This window comes from Brachyhypopomus gauderio, chromosome 20, assembly GCF_052324685.1.
Source record: "Brachyhypopomus gauderio isolate BG-103 chromosome 20, BGAUD_0.2, whole genome shotgun sequence".
Classification (NCBI taxonomy): domain Eukaryota; kingdom Metazoa; phylum Chordata; class Actinopteri; order Gymnotiformes; family Hypopomidae; genus Brachyhypopomus; species Brachyhypopomus gauderio.
In genome coordinates, this window is record NC_135230.1 from 2,759,614 (window position 1) to 2,779,613 (window position 20,000).

Below are 20,000 nucleotides of genomic sequence, written 5' to 3' on the forward strand. Positions count from 1 at the left end.
TCTCCCTAAAATCCCGAAGGAAAATAATCCTGTATGTCCTGTTAAATCTGCCAAGATGAGTTTTGTAACATTTTCTTATTGCAAAACCTCTTATTGGAGGTGTGTGAGATCATGCGAGTGTTGGTGAATGAGTGTGTTTGTGTGTCTGTGTGTGAGGTCACGTGAGTGTGTGTGAATGAGTGTTGTGAGTGTGTGTGAATGAGCGTGTGCGTGTGTGGGGTCACGCAAGTGTGTGTGAGGTCACGTGAGTGTGTGTGTGTACCTAGTGACTCTTTCCCAACATCCTCCAGTACGTAGTGCGTCTCGTCTCCCAGGTCGACAATAGTGCTGAACGTGCTCCGGTTGCCTAGCGCCCCGAGCCTGCGGGCCAGAGGCCAGGAGAGGCGAGAGTCCAGCAGGTAGAAGTGGAGTGTCCTGTTGGAGCGGCAGCGCAGGCCTGCCAGGGCGTCGGCCTGCAGGGGGCAGTGTGGAGGCACGGACACCCGCAGGCTCCGGCAGCACACGCTGTAGCGGGCCAACGGGTTGTAGGTTTGCTGCACACTGCTGCAGACAGGGGGCGCCACAACAGGCACGAGCCTCTTATACCAGCCCAGGACGGCCTCGGGGTCCTGGGGGAAGCAGAGGAGGCGGGGCTTGGAGAACAAGGCAGGGCCAGAGGTCCCAAGGGTGTGGTCTAGACATAGCTCACAGACACTAGCACTGGCATTAGTAGTAGCAGATCTCTGCCCTGGCAGCAGCAGAGACTGACAATACGACTGCCCAGACGAGGCAGACCCTGAGTGGGGCAGCAGAGAGGGGAAGAGGCCTTCATCCTGGAGGTCCGACCAACAACATGAGTGATAACGCAGCACGATATCAGCTACCTGAGAGAGAGAGAGAGAGAGAGAGAGAGAGAGAGAGAGAGAGAGAGCATAAGTTTGTAAGTAAGAGAGGTTGGGAATAAGAAAAACAGACTAAAAAAGTCTGTAGAGACTACAAAGTGGGCGGAGTGTACCTCAGACAGCAGCTGCTGACTGGCTCTGAGTGGATTGTGTGGGAGGAACGTGAGCAGGGCAGGTCCTTTGTGCAGCTCTGCCTCCAGAGAGTAGCTCTTGGTTCCCATTGGCAGAATCCAGTGAATGACATTCTCTCTGTTCTCATATACCCAATCACAGATGGCCTCAGGTGTGAAGTTCCTCTCTGTCCGGGGGAACACCTGTTCAGACATAGTATGATGAGACCGTCTCAGAGAAACACACAGTTGCATTAACAGCATTAAAGCCCAAAACCAAACCCTTAAGATGTTACTAATAACACTAAACCCTAAGATTGGTTATTGTCCTTTCCATTCTTACTCTTACTTACTTACTGATTTTTATGAATATTAATACTGCTCTCTTTACTAACGCTTGGTTATTCTGCCACAGGTAGAGCGTATAAGACGTTCTGTAGGGCAGGACTCCCGTGGTTATGTGTGTGTGTGTGTGTGTGTGTGTGTGTGTGTGTGTGTGTGTGTGTGTGTGTGTGTGTGTGTTTGTTTTTGTGAAAAATCAGTACAAATGTCATAATACACAGTCACGAAGTTAGGACTCATGTAAAAGTCAGTACCAAAAACCATGTCCTAACTTTTCTGACGATGCTACGGTGTTCAGAGAGGTATAATGTATCTCTGTAATTGATATCGCGAAAGTACTAAATTTTAACAATCGTCAGAACAAATCTGGGTGTGGGTGTGGCAATTTGGCTGAAGTGTGTGCACGCCACCAGCGGATTATTGAGGAACTGCAAGCAAAGCCACGCACACTTCGGAAGACGCGTCAGCTATTCCCGGATGTGACGTCAGTAGTCTACTAGGAAGCATCCAATCCATCCAATACTCATTAGATAAACAAATAATCCTTCGAGCGTTCGCGGCAAAATTACGTCACGTTTTTCCCGGGAAAATTGGAGAAGTTGGACGGAGAGCTTTTATTACCTGCGTGGATGTGGTAAGTTAAAAAACATATTTTTTTCTTGTTAATGTTTTTAGAGTATTTGACAACCTTATTATATACGTGTCTATATTAATTTGTTTTTCTTTCTTCATGCGCTTAGAACAAATTACTTTTAAATGCGTTACCTAGAGTGAAACACTTTGCTGTTAAATTCGTATGTTTAACCTGGCAAGTGTCCGTCCAGTTTATCAGACTTAGATTTCTTTACGAGTTATTTTATCAGTATAAGTAACAGCAGGGGATCCGTGTTATGTAGTTGTTTTTATATAAATTATGTAATAAATTTGACATCTTCGAATTAGATATATCCAAATCTCCACTTGGTCGATTCAGCTCTCGTCAGTCATCATAATTGGGTTTTTGTTACACGCCGCTTAAAGCTGGGCGTACACTGTGCGATTTTTGGCCCATTTTCAGCCGGTTTTTCACTCGTGTGACTATCTTTGCGATCGGGCTGAGTTTCGGCTCAATCGCGTGTCGTGCATCGTATAGTTTACACAGGTAAACGAGGAGCGATTCACACCTCACGACCAACTCCCGATCAGAAATCGCAGCGTCGCAAGAATATCAAACATGTTTGATATTCAAATCGCTCCTCGTGAGAGTATCGCACTGTTGAAGCAGCTCTACGAGCCGACTCTCCTTTTAAACCCTGCGATTTAGTCGTACAGTTTGAGATGGAGCTGAGTACACCATTTAAAATATCGTACAGTGTATGCCCAGCTTTACTCTGGCTCCGTTTCAGTTCCTTTGCGCGAGCGGTATTACATGCTTTTTCAACACGGCAGAGTGGGGGAAGGGTGGAGACAGTTGTGTAATGGCGGACGTCAGAAAGTTGTGCTGAATTTAAACATATATTTACACATATATAATTTATTTAATTGTTAGGAAAATGTATATTTTGAATGTATATTTTGAACATTTCCAGAAATATTCCAAATGCTTAGTCGATTGAGATCTGTAATACGCTAACCCTAATCCTGTCCGCATTAGAATGGGGGAGGAGGGGTGCCAGTTACGTTTCTCAGCTTTGCAGAGTGGGGGAGGGGTGGAGACTAAGCAGAGAGGGGGAGGAGTTAGGGTTAGGGTTAGGGCTAGAGTGGCGAGTTCTGAACTTTGAGGGATTTAGCTGGGCAGTGCAAGTTGCTGTTCGGGTGGGGGAAGGTGCACTGGTGACGTTTGCAGTTGTGAAATGGCGGACGTCAGAAAGTTGTGCTGAATTTAAACATATATTTACACATATATAACTTATTTAATTGTTAGGAAAATGTATATTTTGAATGTATATTTTGAACATTTCCAGAAATATTCCAAATACTTAGTCGATTGAGATCTGTAATACGCTAACCCTAATCCTGTCCGCATTAGAATGGGGGAGGAGGGGTGCCAGTTACGTTTCTCAGCTTTGCAGAGTGGGGGAGGGGTGGAGACTAAGCAGAGAGGGGGAGGAGTTAGGGTTAGGGCTAGAGTGGCGAGTTCTGAACTTTGAGGGATTTAGCTGGGCAGTGCAAGTTGCTGTTCGGGTGGGGGAAGGTGCACTGGTGACGTTTGCAGTTGTGAAATGGCGGACGTCAGAGAGTTGTGCAGAATTTATATATATATATATATATATATATATATATATATATATATATATATATATATATATATATATATATGTATATATATATGTATGTATGTATATATATATATATAAAATGTATGTATATATATATATATATGTATGTAATTGTTAGGAAAATCTGTAACCCTAATCCTGTCTGCATTAGAATGGGGGAGGGGTGCCAGTTACGTTTTGAGCTTTGCAGAGTGGGGGAGGGGAGCAGAGGAAGCAGAGTGAGGTATTCTGTGAGAACGAATCGCTTTATAAATAGTGCTGTGAAAATAGGGTTTTTTTTTTTATTTTTTTTTTTAACTCAACTTTAGTTTAGGAAATAATGGTTAATTGCAGTTTTAAAGAAGCAACGATAAACAGACATTCACTTACTGGAATTATCTAAAGTATTTATGTATTGATATTTCCAAATACATATTTTAGAGGCGATCAACATAAAGGCAACATATTTAAGTTAAAGCTGTAAAAATTGTCAGTGTCTGGTCTACATATTCAAAAAGAACATCCAGTATTCTGAAAAGCACGAGGGCCTTTTTGTGTTTGTTTTGAAGTTATTATGCTTCTAGAATTTTTTATTGGAATTAAGATTGGAATTGGAATTAAGATGTTTTTAGGCTGACCTAAAATGAATGAACATTTAATGTTTATTTCCATGTAATTCAGAATTTTATTGTCCCTAGACAATCCTGTACAAACATGTCAAAAAGAAGAACCAGGCTTAGTCCGGTAGAAGATGCTACTGGGCATGTTATTTCTCAAAAAGATAAACCTTGGTTTGAAGAAAGACTCATAAATGCATATAAAGGTAAGCCTTAATTCATGAGTTTTCCTTAATGACTTCATGATTTGGTTTAGCACATGAAGGTGAAGTTCTTAATTGAAGGTTTTCAAGTAGACACATCTCTTCATCCACATTTCACTACATTAAGCCCACACCACCATACCCAGTCTACACCTGGCCCCATTGACACCGTTAATGTGTACTCCGTCCCACCAGTTCCATATAAATTTTTACCTATTTCATCATCAAACACTAATTACAGAATAGATCCATACTGGCACACTGTCATGCCCAACTCCGCCCCCCTCGATTGTCCTGCCTTGTTTCCCCATTGCCATAGTTCCCTTCTGTCTGTCACGCCCCTGTCCTCAGTGTTCCCACCTGTGTCTTGTTTAGTTTCCCTGTCCCAGTGTATTTTAGTCCTTCTGTTTCAGCCATCTGCGTCAGTCATTGTGTTTGTGAGTACTCCTTTATCCTGCCCTGCCTTGCTCTGCTCTCCATTCCGTGTAGTCTCTCTGTCTTTGTCTAGGTTTCGTTTTCTAGAGTGCTTTGTGTTTTTACATCTACCTGTTTTCCTGTGCGCTGATCTCTCCTTGCCTGCTTATCGTTTCTCCCTTGCTTCCCCAGTATTCCGGTTTGGTCAGTTCTGTTTGGTCTTCCTTATGTTCCTTACCATGTTTCCTACTTGCCCGTGACATTTCTGTTTCCCTCTGAGCTCATTGTCTTTTGCCATAGTCTATTTTCCCTGATCTAGTGTTCCCTACCTGGTTATTCTCTCGTAGTTTTATGCTTTCAGTCTAGCGTTGTCCTTCCGTCATTCCACCCTCCCGATAAGTGTTCTGCATTTAAGAATATAACACGAACACAGTAACTAGATTCCTGTGTTCTGTACCCCTAGTGTTTAAAACCGTATGTTTTATTCTGTTCTTTTATCTCGGTTGATTATATTAGAAATATGCATTCATGGTTGCTTGTATGTCTGTCGTCTTGAGTTGAACTAGGTCTCTGGTAGCATGTTTAATATTTTTGTTCTGGTAGTGTGTTGCTTGTTTGCTGTGTCATTAAGTTTATGTACCCTTTAGTGTACATCCCCTTCTACCTGATTGTTCTCCTTGGTTCTATTGTGTTTATTTCATTTAATAAATTATTTTAAAACTTGCGGTTGCGTCACACCCGCCCCTTGATACGTTATACACACCCAGTGACTAACGCCATCCCCAGCCCCACTTGCACTGTTAATGTCCACCTATGCTATAAGGCACCCTGTGTAACTATAACTCACGGACTCCACTCTAGCTTTATTACCTCATCCTTACACCCTGACCAACCAACCTCATCCTTAAACTAAACTTAAACTTTATTGATCCCACAAGTGGAAAATTCAGTTCCCCCGGGACCACGGTGTAAAGCACAGAGATCCCAGAGTGGCCACACCCTGACCAACCAACCTCATCCTTACACCCTGACCAACCAACCAACCTCATCCTTACACCCTGACCAACCAACCAACCAACCTCATCCTTACACCCTGACCAACCAACCAACCTCATCCTTACACCCTGACCAACCAACCTCATCCTTACACCCTGACCAACCAACCTCATCCTTACACCCTGACCAACCAACCAACCAACCTCATTCTTACACCCTGACCAACCAACCTCATCCTTACACCCTGACCGACCAACCAACCAACCAACCTCATTCTTACACCCTGACCAACCAACCAACCAACCTCATTCTTACACCCTGACCAACCAACCAACCTCATCCTTACACCCTGACCAACCAACCAACCTCATCCTTACACCCTGACCAACCAACCAACCTCATCCTTACACCCTGACCAGCCAACCAACCTCATCCTTACACCCTGACCAACCAACCAACCAACCTCATTCTTACACCCTGACCAACCAACCAACCTCATCCTTACACCCTGACCAACCAACCAACCTCATCCTTACACCCTGACCAACCAACCAACCTCATCCTTACACCCTGACCAACCAACCAACCTCATCCTTACACCCTGACCAACCAACCAACCTCATCCTTACACCCTGACCAACCAACCAACCTCATCCTTACACCCTGACCAACCAACCAACCTCATCCTTACACCCTGACCATCCAACCAACCTCATCCTTACACCCTGACCATCCAACCAACCTCATCCTTACACCCTGACCATCCAACCAACTTCATCCTTACACCCTGACCAACCAACCAACCTCATCCTTACACCCTGACCAACCAACCAACCTCATCCTTACACCCTGACCAACCAACCAACCTCATCCTTACACCCTGACCAACCAACCAACCTCATCCTTACACCCTGACCAACCAACCAACCAACCAACCTCATCCTTACACCCTGACCAACCAACCAACCAACCTCATCCTTACACCCTGACCAACCAACCAACCAACCTCATCCTTACACCCTGACCAACCAACCAACCAACCTCATCCTTACACCCTGACCAACCAACCAACCAACCTCATCCTTACACCCTGACCAACCAACCAACCAACCTCATCCTTACACCCTGACCAACCAACCAACCAACCTCATCCTTACACCCTGACCAACCAACCAACCAACCTCATCCTTACACCCTGACCAACCAACCAACCAACCTCATCCTTACACCCTGACCAACCAACCAACCAACCTCATCCTTACACCCTGACCAACCAACCAACCAACCTCATCCTTACACCCTGACCAACCAACCAACCAACCTCATCCTTACACCCTGACCAACCAACCAACCAACCTCATCCTTACACCCTGACCAACCAACCAACCTCATCCTTACACCCTGACCAACCAACCAACCTCATCCTTACACCCTGACCAGCCAACCAACCTCATCCTTACACCCTGACCAGCCAACCAACCTCATCCTTACACCCTGACCAGCCAACCAACCTCATTCTTACACCCTGACCAACCTCATTCTTACACCCTGACCGACCAACCAACCTCATCCTTACACCCTGACCAACCAACCAACCTCATCCTTACACCCTGACCAACTAGTTTTGAAATGTACCGTAGCAGATTATATCCTTGTCAGCTTTAGATCCAGCAGCCCTGGGTACTGTTCTGCAGCCCTTTGCAACATATATCTCAATTACTTTTTTTAACCCAATAATTTGTTGGTTATTTTATACAACCATTTCTATTTGATGCCTGAAGATGCTTAGTCGTTACTGTCCTCTGCTTACATGATCAATGTACATGTTAGAGCTCTTTATTTAGCAGCAGCATCCTCCAAAATCTTTGCATTTTAGATTCATTGTCTTTAAATTAAACAAAAATGTCCTTTACATTTAATTTCTGTTCTATTTTAGGAAGGGGAGTGTTTGCCCTCATGCACATTGAGAGTGGATGCTTTGTGCTTGAATATAAAGGAAAACTTATTTCACAAAAGGAGAGTTTTAAAAGACAAAGAAGATATACAGAAAAACAAAATGGGTTTTTGTTTGACTTTGAGTGGAATGGAAGCTCATGGTGGTACGTCACGCTGTAAATTTCTAAACATTTCTCTGTTAGTCTAGTTGCTAACTTGCATGCAAGATAAAATCACATTGTGCCTGAAATGTGCTGATTTGTATTTTTATTTTTTCAGGGGTTTATCTATAGTAGATATTAAAATATTTTGTGCAATTGGTATATTTCCTGTAACGTACTACTAATCCATCAATGTTCATGTATTGAGTGGAATACATCTAAGATAAGAATGTTTCTTTCAGCATTGATGCTTCTGAAGAGGATGGAACACTTGGCAGGCTTGTGAATGATGATGCAAAAAATGCCAACTGTAAAATGAAGAAAATTGTAGTTAATGGCAGGCCACACCTGTGTTTATTCGCGATCAAGAATATACTCCCGGGGGAAGAAATAACATACGATTATGGAGACAGTGCTTGGCCGTGGCGTTCACTGGTGAGTAAAAAAAAACACTGAAAAACAATATATGGGAACGATCATCTCTTGCACCATATTTGGGCACCTGTTTGGGTAGTTTGTTTTTGTATCTGAGATAGAGATGTGATGGATGACGGTGTTTAGCTGAATGTTAGTAAAATGTTACACAATTTTACATGATTTTGTATACTAATTGACTTTGTTTTGTCATAAAAGGTTAAAGTTAATATTTCCAAGAAAGACATGTTACAGAAAAAACGTTTTGGTGAACCTGAACCTTCTCTGGCTTCTGAGAGACTGGAACAAATAAACACTATTTCACAGGTACAATCTGTCTATATACTCAACACTCACTTAGATGTCCTGAAATAACATTCAGAGGCACTGTTGGGGTGAAATTTAAATAACCTGCTAAGCCTTAATGTGCTTTGACTTTTTATTAATAAATTTTCTGAAGGTTGATGGCAAAAAATTCTTAATGGGAAATTTTTAGACTGGTGTAGAGTCTACAATGTCATAACAGTTGTCTGTGTGATGTCCTAATTGTTTGTGTATTTGTTTTGCTGTTTAACATTTTTCTATGTACTAAACACATTTAGTTTTTGCCAATAATGTTTAAGATAGCAATGGAATTTGTATTTTTACATAGTTTTACAATAGCTGAGATGTGCAGAGAGCATATTTCACCAATTCTGATCAGCTTGAAGTGTAAATTGTCCTGATATTGGACTGGACCTGAAAGTGTGTGTGTGGTCCTAATTATTCACCTTGGCGTAATTGATGTTTAATAAACTGTAATTGATCCTGCTTTAACTACTAACTGTGTTTTTTCTGCTATTGTGGCATTATTAATGGTGATTATGAAATATGTGTGTTCATTTAGAATGTCAGCAGTGACATGCAAGAAGACAAAATGACCAGATCTCCTGGTGAACCTGAACCCTCACTGGCTTCTGATGGGTGCACACCTGGCCCTCCTGCTGAATGGGTAAATTTGATAGCAATGGAATTTTTATTTTTACCTAGTTTTTCAATAGTTAAGATGTGCAGAGAGCACATTTCACCAATTCCGACCTGCTTGAAGTGTAACTTGTCCTGATATTGGACTGGACCTGAAAGTGTGTGTGTGTGTGTGGTCCTAATTATTCACCTTGGCGTAATTGATGTTTAATAAACTGTAATTGATCCTGCTTTAACTACTAATTGTGTTTTTTCTGCTATTGTGGCATTATTAATGGTGATTATGAAATATGTGTGTTCATTTAGAATGTCAGCAGTGACATGCAAGAAGACAAAATGACCAGATCTCCTGGTGAACCTGAACCCTCACTGGCTTCTGATGGGTGCACACCTGTCCCTCCTGCTGAATGGGTAAATTTGATAGCAATGGAATGTTTATTTTTACATAGTTTTACAATAGTTGAGATGTGCAGAGAGCATATTTCACCAATTCTGACCTGCTTGAAGTGTAACTTGTCCTGATATTGGACTGGACCTGAAAGTGTGTGTGTGTGGTCCTAATTATTCACCTTAGCGTAATTGATGTTTAATAAACTGTAATTGATCCTGTTTTAACTACTAATTGTGTTTTTTCTGCTATTGTGGCATTATTAATGGTGATTATGAAATATGTGTGTTCATTTAGAATGTCAGCAGTGACATGCAAAAAGACAAAATGACCAGATCTCCTGGTGAACCTGAACCCTCACTGGCTTCTGATGGGTGCACACCTGGCCCTCCTGCTGAATGGGTAAATTTGATAGCAATGGAATTTTTTTTTTACATAGTTTTACAATAGTTAAGATGTGCAGAGAGCACATTTCACCAATTCCGACCTGCTTGAAGTGTAACTTGTCCTGATATTGGACTGGACCTGAAAGTGTGTGTGTGTGTGTGGTCCTAATTATTCACCTTGGCGTAATTGATGTTTAATAAACTGTAATTGATCCTGCTTTAACTACTAATTGTGTTTTTTCTGCTATTGTGGCATTATTAATGGTGATTATGAAATATGTGTGTTCATTTAGAATGTCAGCAGTGACATGCAAGAAGACAAAATGACCAGATCTCCTGGTGAACCTGAACCCTCACTGGCTTCTGATGGGTGCACACCTGTCCCTCCTGCTGAATGGGTAAATTTGATAGCAATGGAATGTTTATTTTTACATAGTTTTACAATAGTTGAGATGTGCAGAGAGCATATTTCACCAATTCTGACCTGCTTGAAGTGTAACTTGTCCTGATATTGGACTGGACCTGAAAGTGTGTGTGTGTGGTCCTAATTATTCACCTTAGCGTAATTGATGTTTAATAAACTGTAATTGATCCTGTTTTAACTACTAATTGTGTTTTTTCTGCTATTGTGGCATTATTAATGGTGATTATGAAATATGTGTGTTCATTTAGAATGTCAGCAGTGACATGCAAAAAGACAAAATGACCAGATCTCCTGGTGAACCTGAACCCTCACTGGCTTCTGATGGGTGCACACCTGTCCCTCCTGCTGAATGGGTAAATTTGATAGCAATGGAATTTTTTTTTTACATAGTTTTACAATAGGTGAGATGTGCAGAGAGCATATTTCACCAATTCCGACCTGCTTGAAGTGTAACTTGTCCTGATATTGGACTGGACCTGAAAGTGTGTGTGTGTGTGGTCCTAATTATTCACCTTAGCGTAATTGATGTTTAATAAACTGTAATTGATCCTGCTTTAACTACTAATTGTGTTTTTTCTGCTATTGTGGCATTATTAATGGTGATTATGAAATATGTGTGTTCATTTAGAATGTCAGCAGTGACATGCAAGAAGACAAAATGACCAGATCTCCTGGTGAACCTGAACCCTCACTGGCTTCTGATGGGTGCACACCTGTCCCTCCTGCTGAATGGGTAAATTTGATAGCAATGGAATGTTTATTTTTACATAGTTTTACAATAGTTGAGATGTGCAGAGAGCATATTTCACCAATTCTGACCTGCTTGAAGTGTAACTTGTCCTGATATTGGACTGGACCTGAAAGTGTGTGTGTGTGGTCCTAATTATTCACCTTAGCGTAATTGATGTTTAATAAACTGTAATTGATCCTGTTTTAACTACTAATTGTGTTTTTTCTGCTATTGTGGCATTATTAATGGTGATTATGAAATATGTGTGTTCATTTAGAATGTCAGCAGTGACATGCAAAAAGACAAAATGACCAGATCTCCTGGTGAACCTGAACCCTCACTGGCTTCTGATGGGTGCACACCTGTCCCTCCTGCTGAATGGGTAAATTTGATAGCAATGGAATTTTTTTTTTACATAGTTTTACAATAGGTGAGATGTGCAGAGAGCATATTTCACCAATTCCGACCTGCTTGAAGTGTAACTTGTCCTGATATTGGACTGGACCTGAAAGTGTGTGTGTGTGTGGTCCTAATTATTCACCTTAGCGTAATTGATGTTTAATAAACTGTAATTGATCCTGTTTTAACTACTAATTGTGTTTTTTCTGCTATTGTGGCATTATTAATGGTGATTATGATATGTGTGTTCATTTAGAATGTCAGCAGTGACATGCAAGAAGACAAAATGACCAGATCTCCTGGTGAACCTGAACCCTCACTGGCTTCTGATGGGTGCACACCTGTCCCTCCTGCTGAATGGGTAAATTTGATAGCAATGGAATTTTTATTTTTACATAGTTTTACAATAGGTGAGATGTGCAGAGAGCATATTTCACCAATTCCGACCTGCTTGAAGTGTAACTTGTCCTGATATTGGACTGGACCTGAAAGTGTGTGTGTGTGGTCCTAATTATTCACCTTGGCGTAATTGATGTTTAATAAACTGTAATTGATCCTGCTTTAACTACTAATTGTGTTTTTTCTGCTATTGTGGCATTATTAATGGTGATTATGAAATATGTGTGTTCATTTAGAATGTCAGCAGTGACATGCAAGAAGACAAAATGACCAGATCTCCTGGTGAACCTGAACCCTCACTGGCTTCTGATGGGTGCACACCTGTCCCTCCTGCTGAATGGGTAAATTTGATAGCAATGGAATTTTTATTTTTACATAGTTTTACAATAGTTGAGATGTGCAGAGAGCATATTTCACCAATTCTGACCTGCTTGAAGTGTAACTTGTCCTGATATTGGACTGGACCTGAAAGTGTGTGTGTGTGTGTGTGTGTGTGTGTGTGTGTGTGTGGTCCTAATTATTCACCTTGGCGTAATTGATGTTTAATAAACTGTAATTGATCCTGCTTTAACTACTAATTGTGTTTTTTCTGCTATTGTGGCATTATTAATGGTGATTATGAAATATGTGTGTTCATTTAGAATGTCAGCAGTGACATGCAAGAAGACAAAATGACCAGATCTCCTGGTGAACCTGAACCCTCACTGGCTTCTGATGGGTGCACACCTGTCCTTCCTGCTGAATGGGTAAATTTGAGTTGGTTGTGCATTCTTTAGAAATATATTTACTTAGTATAATATGAACACATTTATAACAAGTTTTAATCTGATAATTTCTTTCAAGTGCTTTTTGGAAGTCTTAAAATAACATTCAATTGCGTTGTGTTGTGAGATTTGTTGACCTACTCAAATTGCAAAAGCCTGTTTGTAGGAGATTAATTTTACATTACATTGCTACATACATCTGCAGATCCCTTCAGATACCATATTTTCCAGACTATAAGGTGCACCGTATTATAAGGCGCATTCTGAATTACGGGGTCTCTTTCTGTATTTGACCCACGTATAAGGCGCACCGTACTATAAGGCACAGTCTCAATTACGGACACTATTTCTGTACAGTACTTACCGGTATTCTGTACGGCACCATATTAGGCACATGCTAAAACATACGGTCTACAAGAAAAGTAAAGGACGTGAAACGGTGATTTTTAAAAGTTTATTATACTACTTGACAAAACACACACAATTTTCTTCTCCTCTTCTCCCACAAATCCATCAAAGTCCTCATCTTCTGTGTCTGAATTAAAAAGCTGCGCAATTTCACTAACGAGCACTCCGGGTTCCCGCTCATCAATGTCTGAGTCAGTCTCGTTGCCAGGTAGCTGTTCAGCAATGAGGCCGGCTTTCGCGAAAGCTCGGACAACAGTTACAGCAGAAACTTTGGCCCACGCGTCCACAATACATTCACAAACGGTGGCATAACTCGTAACTCGCCCGCCGCTGCCTTCCAGTTTTAGTAAACGTGTGTTCGCTGTCTATCATCCATTGCTCCCACGCCACTGGCAACTTTAAATGCCCCATTTACGCCAATGTCCAGCGGTTGGAGTTGTTTGTTTAATCCTCCCGGAATGACGGCAAGCTCAGAATTAATTTTCTTCACTTGCCTTTTAACGTTGTCTGTGAGATGAGCACACATAGTCAGATCAGCAGGGATAGTGATGTGTGGAAAAAAGTGAAAACGAAATGAAATCTCTGTCTCGACTTCTTTACTTGACGCAGTTCATTTTCCTGTTTCGTCCATTTCCAAACCATAGATTCTGTAACGTTCTGCGTAGCGCAGAGCAGGGAGGCGGACACAAACGCTGAGGAAAGCGAGATTTATTAAGGGAAATTCCAAACTCTGAGTCAAAAAGGATGGCATGGGTCAGATTATTAAGGGAGTCCGAACATTGAACAATGACATTTTAACACAAGGAGTACTCACAAAAACCCGGCAGGGAAAACGGAACAGGCTGAAACACACGGGGAAACACGAATACAAACACAAGAGACCGCGAACGTGAACAGAGATACATGCATAGCACAAAACAACCGATAACCAGACTGGGGGAAATACAGGGACTATATAAACATGGAACTAACAAGACACAGGTGAGGACGATGATAACAAGGCGTGGCAGACAAGGGAAACCGGGGCAACAGACGAGCTGGGCGGGATCGAGGAGCAGGGAACAACACACACACGAGGGAACAAGGGAAACCGGAGTGACAGCTAGGAGAGGGGGCGTAGCCCTACGTGACAGATTCATTTATGCCAAATTGTATCGCAGCTGCTCTATTCCCGTTTACAGCTGCATAACTGATAGCCTGTAGCTTTAAGTGTGCCTCGTAAACGTGTCTCTTCACTGGTGCCATTTTCGAGGGTTCTGGAAAAACAAATGTTATTTTGCAGCATACCTGTAGGTAAGCGTAAGTACTGGTACTGTACGTATTACGTAGTGTTCTTTAATTGGTTTACGTGGGGTACGTTCTGTACGTATTACGTTCCTGTGTCAGATATCGGAACTCAGTACTTGTATAAGGCGCACCGGATTATAAGGTGCACATCCGATTTCTGGGAAAATTTTTGGCTTTTAGGTGCGCCTTATAGTCCGGAAAATATGGTAATTTGTGATGGGTGTAAAAGTGTAAAAGTAGTCATCTATGCATTTTTCATTGTTCTATCTTTTTAGACTGCTGTCATGGATGAATCCACTGATTACTCTGAATGTACAGACTACAGTGATGAAGACTATGAACCAAATATAGACAGTGAATCTTCAGACCTTTCCAGCTGTAGCAGGTCTGACATGCTGAGTAATATTTCGCCCAAAAAACTAAAGAGAAACAATGATAAAGACAGTGTGTTAACACGAATCCAGCAAAAGGGGGCAGTCAAAGCTGTCAACTCCCAGTGTCAAGTGTCTTCTTCAGAAATTCATGCAAGTAGCTCACGTGAAAGCTGTCCTACAGAACCTGATACCAGCACCCCTTCAGATCAGGGTTGTGTTCATGTAGTTCCAATGCCAACCTCAAGTAAAAGCTGGCGATACGCAAAGAAGCAGTACTGCCTTTATTGTGAGAAGCCATACTCTAAAATATCAAGACACCTGCAGTATGTACATCACAATGAACCAGACGTAGCAAAAGCATTCAGCTTTGATAAGAAATCAAAAGAAAGACGAGTTCGATTACGTTTGTTGACCACCAGAGGCAATTTTTTGCATAATGCTTTGATATCAAGTAGTGGCAAAGGAGATTTGGTTGCCCGTAGGAGACCTCAGAAACTAGGATCCACTCAAGAGTTTACGCACTGTATACACTGCCAGGGTCTATATGCAAGGAAGTCACTCTGGAGGCATATTAGAAACTGTCCACAGAACCCTAAAGTTGATGAGCCTGGGAATAGAAAAAAGATGGTTCAGTCACTCAACTGCATGGCACGTGTTCCTCCTGATGTTAGCAAAGCATTTTGGAAAACTGTTATGTGTCAAATGAAACATGATGAAGTTTCTGCTGTAATTAGAAATGATAAATACATATTACTTTTTGGAGAACAGATGTTCAACAAGCTGAACCCAAGTTCCACAAAGAATGATTACATTCGTCAAAAAATGAGAGAGGTGGGACGTCTACTCTTGGAGGCAAGAAGACTGACACCTATTCGGTCTATGGAAGATTTTGTCTTGCCATCAAATTTTCCCCATGTCATAAAATCTGTGAGAGCTGTTTCTGGGCATTGTGAGGAGACCAACACTTACAGGATTCCATCGTTGGCTCTGAAGCTTGGCCACAGTTTATCAAAAATAGCAACTTCAGTGGAATGCAGTGCAATAATAACGGGCAGAGAGAGGCTGGCTGAGGATGCACGCAGCTTCAGGGTTCTCCAAGAGCATAAATGGAATGAGTCCATTTCAGCAGCAGCAGGAACAACTCTTAATGAGGCAAAAATGAACAAACCTCAGGTTTTGCCCTTCACAGAAGACGTCAAAACTTTGCACTCCTTTTTAAATACTGAGATGACAAAATATCAGCATGCTTTGAAGGACCACTCTGATGTCAAAACCTATGCAAGTTTATGCAAGTTGGTGCTTGCCAAAGTCATACTTTTTAACAGAAGGAGGGGTGGAGAGGCTTCAAGGATGAAGCTGGAGTCTTATGTTTCAAGAGTAAAATCACCAGTTCATGAAGACCTTGCCTCTGGTCTTAGTGATTTTGAAAAGAAGCTGTGTGAACACTTCCAAAGAGTAGAAATTCGTGGCAAGAGGGGCAGGAAGGTGGCTGTGCTGCTGACACCTGATATGGTCAATTGCATGGACCTCCTCGTCCAGCATAGAGATATCTGTCAGGTTCCGGAGGAGAATGTACACCTGTTTGCACGTCCAAACGCTCTTTCATCTTATCGTGGATCAGATGTTCTGCGTGAGTTTGGAGAATCCTGTGGTGCAAGAAATCCATCAGCCCTTTCATCCACAAAATTAAGGAAGCAGATTGCAACTCTGTCAACGGTGTTGAATTTGAAAGACAATGAAATGGATCAGCTTGCCAGTTTTTTGGGGCATGACATTAGGATTCATCGCCAATACTACCGTTTACCTGAAAGTACTTTGCAACTTGCCAAAATGAGCAAGCTTCTTATTGCAATGGAAAGAGGGACACTATCAGAATTCCAGGGTGCTACGTTAGATGAAATTGTCATTAATCCACAAGGTAGGGAACTTTTATAATATGTAAAAACTGTGTGTGTGTGTGTATATATGTATGTATGTATGTATGCAAATGTTTTTTTTTTTCTTGATCAGATGAAATTGAAGACTCTAATGCTGATACATCAAGTGATGAGGCAGAGTCAGATGATCCTCAGCCAAGCTGTAGCTCCAGAACTCCTGAACCATCACCCTCTGAAAGTGCACAGTTCTCAAATCCACATGGTAAGCTAGCTCATTTTTTGTCCTCTATTAGCTTCATTATCTTTCATGTAGGCATATGTTTGATCAAAATTGTCTCATGGTTTGACTTATGACAATGTCTTTGCATGTTCATGAAATGTCCACTTTATTATACTTATATTTAAGATAACATTTCCTGTTCTTTAAGATCGGGGTAATAAAGGGATGAAGCGGAAACATGACTTGTCTCTTGACCAAAGTCATCAACATTCCACACAGACTACTGGTAAAGAAACTTAAACTATGTTTTGTTTAGTTTTTTTTGTATGTAATCTGCAGTTATAGGTTTTCAAACATTTAGCATTTACTGTATTTGTGCTTGTGTGAGAACTGGGAGTGCATTTCACAGTACATTTGTCTGCAGGCATCACACAGAGCAAGAAGAAGTGGTCAGATGATGAGGTACAAGCTGTTGAAAAACATCTAATGCGATTTATAAACAGTTGCCAAGTTCCTGGTAAGAGAGACTGTGTCTCATGCCTACTATCTGAACCTGATGCTCTTAAACACCGTGACTGGACTGCCCTCAAATACTATGTGAAAAACCGAATAGTGGCTCTGAAAAGAAGACAGAGTTTGTAGTCTCCAAGATTTTTCTTAAATAAAGTTTCTTAAAATTGTTTAACCTCAGTTACACTTTTCAGGACAATTCGTTGCACTTTATCTGCTTTGTTTGCACTTCATCTGCTTATTCATTTTATTTCCTTTTTGAGTGCATTTTTATTTATTAAATAATTTCCCATTTTGAACAGTATGTAATCAGTAGTGATCACAGTGACTAATTTTAGGACAGTCAGTTAGTCATGGGATTAGTAGGTGATGAGATTTTCATTATGTGAATTGGCCCTTATTAAAACTAGCAAAGTTTTAAGTTTACCAGATTGGTAGTGTATGTGGCAGATATGCACATGGCATGCAGAAATCAAAATGTGGTTCAGAACTGAATTAAAAACAGTAAAGTAAAGCTGGATTCCTGGTGATTTGTATTATTTAATGCAAAGTATTGAAACTTCACTTTTATAAATGCAGGAAATATGACTATATAAAGGATTTGCAATTAACAACCTACTGCTCTTGTTTTTGTGAATAAGGCCAGAACATTTACTTCTGTAAATGCTAGAGTAAAGCACTTTGGTTTCAGGATATCACACTTTTAAAACATTGATGGACTCATTTAGATTCAAAAACATCATTCGTCTCACCTGTTTTGTGTTTCTTAATCTGTGGCTAGTGTGTCCTTGACTTGTACTGTACCAAGTGTGTAACTTGGTCCTTGTATTTACTATGTCCTTATTATGTTGGTAGTGTGAGACTTAAATGAGTGTGTGCGTACATGTCCTAGAAATGAACATAAACCTGAAACTGTCCTAAAATATACCTTAAACCAGAAAAATCTCAGCTTTTTGTAATAAGCACTTAGTGAAAAAATCAACAGATAGACATCATGTGGGTGCTATATGCAACAAAAATCTTGCTTGTTGTGTTTCTAGAATACTCAGAAAGGCATGTCCCCATTTGGTATGGTTTCCCCTGGTGTTCTGATATTTCACGAAAACGCGTATGTGTGTGTGTGTGTGTGTGTGTGTGTGTGTGTGTGTGTGTGTGTGTGGAGTTCTGACAACTTGCTGAATTGATGTTCAGTCGTCAGTCAGCTAAGCAAAAACTGGTCAGACTTGTCAGTAATGTCTGATGGGAAAGGCAGAGTTAATATTGTATGTGTGCGTGTGTGTGTGTGTGTGTGTGTGTGTGCGTGCGTGCGTGCGTGTGTGTACTCACCAGTGACCTGTTAAAATGGCGGTACAGATACACAGTCTCATCCTCCCTCACTGAAATGGCTTCTGCTACCTCCGGGTTCGTCACTACACCAAATCGCACCGCCCCCTGAGAATCTACACCAATCAGAGAGAAGCTGGTCCACTCAGTTCAATCTACAAATCTAATCTAATCTATAATCTAATCTGTGTATGATCAGCCAACGTGTGCATGTCGTCACTGCAGTGTGTGCGTGTGTCTGCTGGGTGGGGTGTTGGAGATTAGGATTAGGGTTGGGTTAGGGTTAGTGTTAGTGTTGGGAGGTTGTGTTGGGTGTGTCTGTGTGTGTGTGTTGGGGGGTTGTGTTGGGTGTGTGTGTGTGTGTGTGTGTGTGATGGTGGTCATACCTCTTTTAAGTGAAAGTAGTGCAGACGAGAGAAAGGTGACGTAAGCAGGTGGCTGAGGGGAGGAGTTAAACTCAAAGAACCCAATCACACCCTGCTGTAGGACAGTACCACACACACACACACACACACACACACACACACACACACACACGCAAGCATGCACGCACACACACAGTCGTTAATAGCTGGTCAATTTCAGCAGCAACAACAGACAGACAGATAACTGAACATCAGTGTGTCTCAAACACAGGGACAGTATAACACCACCGAGAGAGAGAGAGAGAGAATCATGTCTCTCTCACACCAACTCTACATTTGTGTGATGGAGTGTGTGTTTGACCATTACCTCGTGGTGTGATTTAAAGATGTGTGTGTGTGTCCATTACCACATGGTGTGATTTAAAGGTGTGTGTGTGTGTGTGTGTGTCCATTACCACATGGTGTGATTTAAAGGTGTGTGTGTGTGTGTGTGTGTGTGTGTGTCCATTACCTCATGGTGTGATTTAAGGGTGTGTGTGTGTGACCATTACCTCATGGTGTGATTTAAAGATGTAGCTGTGTGTGTGTGTGTGTGTGTGTGTGTGTGTGTGTGTGTGTGTGTGTGTGTGTGTCCATTACCTCATGGTGTGATTTAAGGGTGTGTGTGTGTGTGTGACCATTACCTCGTGGTGTGATTTAAAGGTGTGTGTGTGTGTGTGTGTGTGTGTGTGTGTGTGTGTGTGTGTGTGTGTGTGTGTGTGTCCATTACCTCATGGTGTGATTTAAGGGTGTGTGTGTGTGGGTGTGTGACCATTACCTCGTGGTGTGATTTAAAGGTGTGTGTGTGTGTGTGTGTGTCCATTACCACATGGT

The 20,000-nt window shown here is 41.6% G+C and overlaps 2 protein-coding genes and 2 long non-coding RNA genes across 6 annotated transcripts in view; 2 read left to right on the plus strand and 2 right to left on the minus strand.

The window, feature by feature from the left end:
- LOC143484608 (thioredoxin domain-containing protein 11-like) overlaps positions 1-1,315 on the minus strand; it is a 3,299-nt gene extending 1,984 nt beyond the window's left edge. Inside the window, exons 1-2 of the mRNA XM_076983421.1 lie at positions 995-1,315; positions 263-863 (exon numbers count right to left, since the gene is read on the minus strand). Of these exons, the coding sequence (XP_076839536.1) occupies positions 263-863; positions 995-1,255 (862 nt within the window). The 5' untranslated portion in view covers positions 1,256-1,315. The remainder of the gene's footprint in view (positions 1-262; positions 864-994) is intronic.
- Positions 1,316-1,394: 79 nt separating this feature from the next.
- Positions 1,395-9,287, plus strand: LOC143484300 (uncharacterized). Its single transcript, XR_013122598.1, has 6 exons — positions 1,395-1,967; positions 4,269-4,393; positions 7,737-7,899; positions 8,139-8,331; positions 8,530-8,637; positions 9,197-9,287. It is a non-coding gene; the product is annotated as an uncharacterized LOC143484300 (long non-coding RNA).
- Positions 9,288-9,983: 696 nt separating this feature from the next.
- On the plus strand, positions 9,984-18,576 carry LOC143484299 (uncharacterized). Of its 2 annotated transcripts, none has more exons than XR_013122597.1 (5): positions 9,984-10,063; positions 14,734-16,750; positions 16,843-16,971; positions 17,138-17,215; positions 17,354-18,576. It is a non-coding gene; the product is annotated as an uncharacterized LOC143484299 (long non-coding RNA). The 2 variants fall into 2 exon arrangements; XR_013122596.1 differs by lacking the exon at positions 9,984-10,063 and adding an exon at positions 12,637-12,745.
- LOC143484297 (thioredoxin domain-containing protein 11-like) overlaps positions 13,235-20,000 on the minus strand; it is a 12,652-nt gene continuing 5,886 nt past the window's right edge. Inside the window, exons 5-7 of one of the 2 annotated variants that reach the window (XM_076982956.1) lie at positions 19,149-19,242; positions 18,766-18,878; positions 13,235-13,863 (exon numbers count right to left, since the gene is read on the minus strand). In XM_076982956.1, coding sequence (XP_076839071.1) covers positions 13,768-13,863; positions 18,766-18,878; positions 19,149-19,242 — 303 coding nt within the window. In that variant the 3' untranslated portion in view covers positions 13,235-13,767. Of the gene's footprint in view, positions 13,864-15,276; positions 15,440-18,765; positions 18,879-19,148; positions 19,243-20,000 lie in introns of those variants that run through there. The other variant, XM_076982957.1, reaches the window with a different exon arrangement.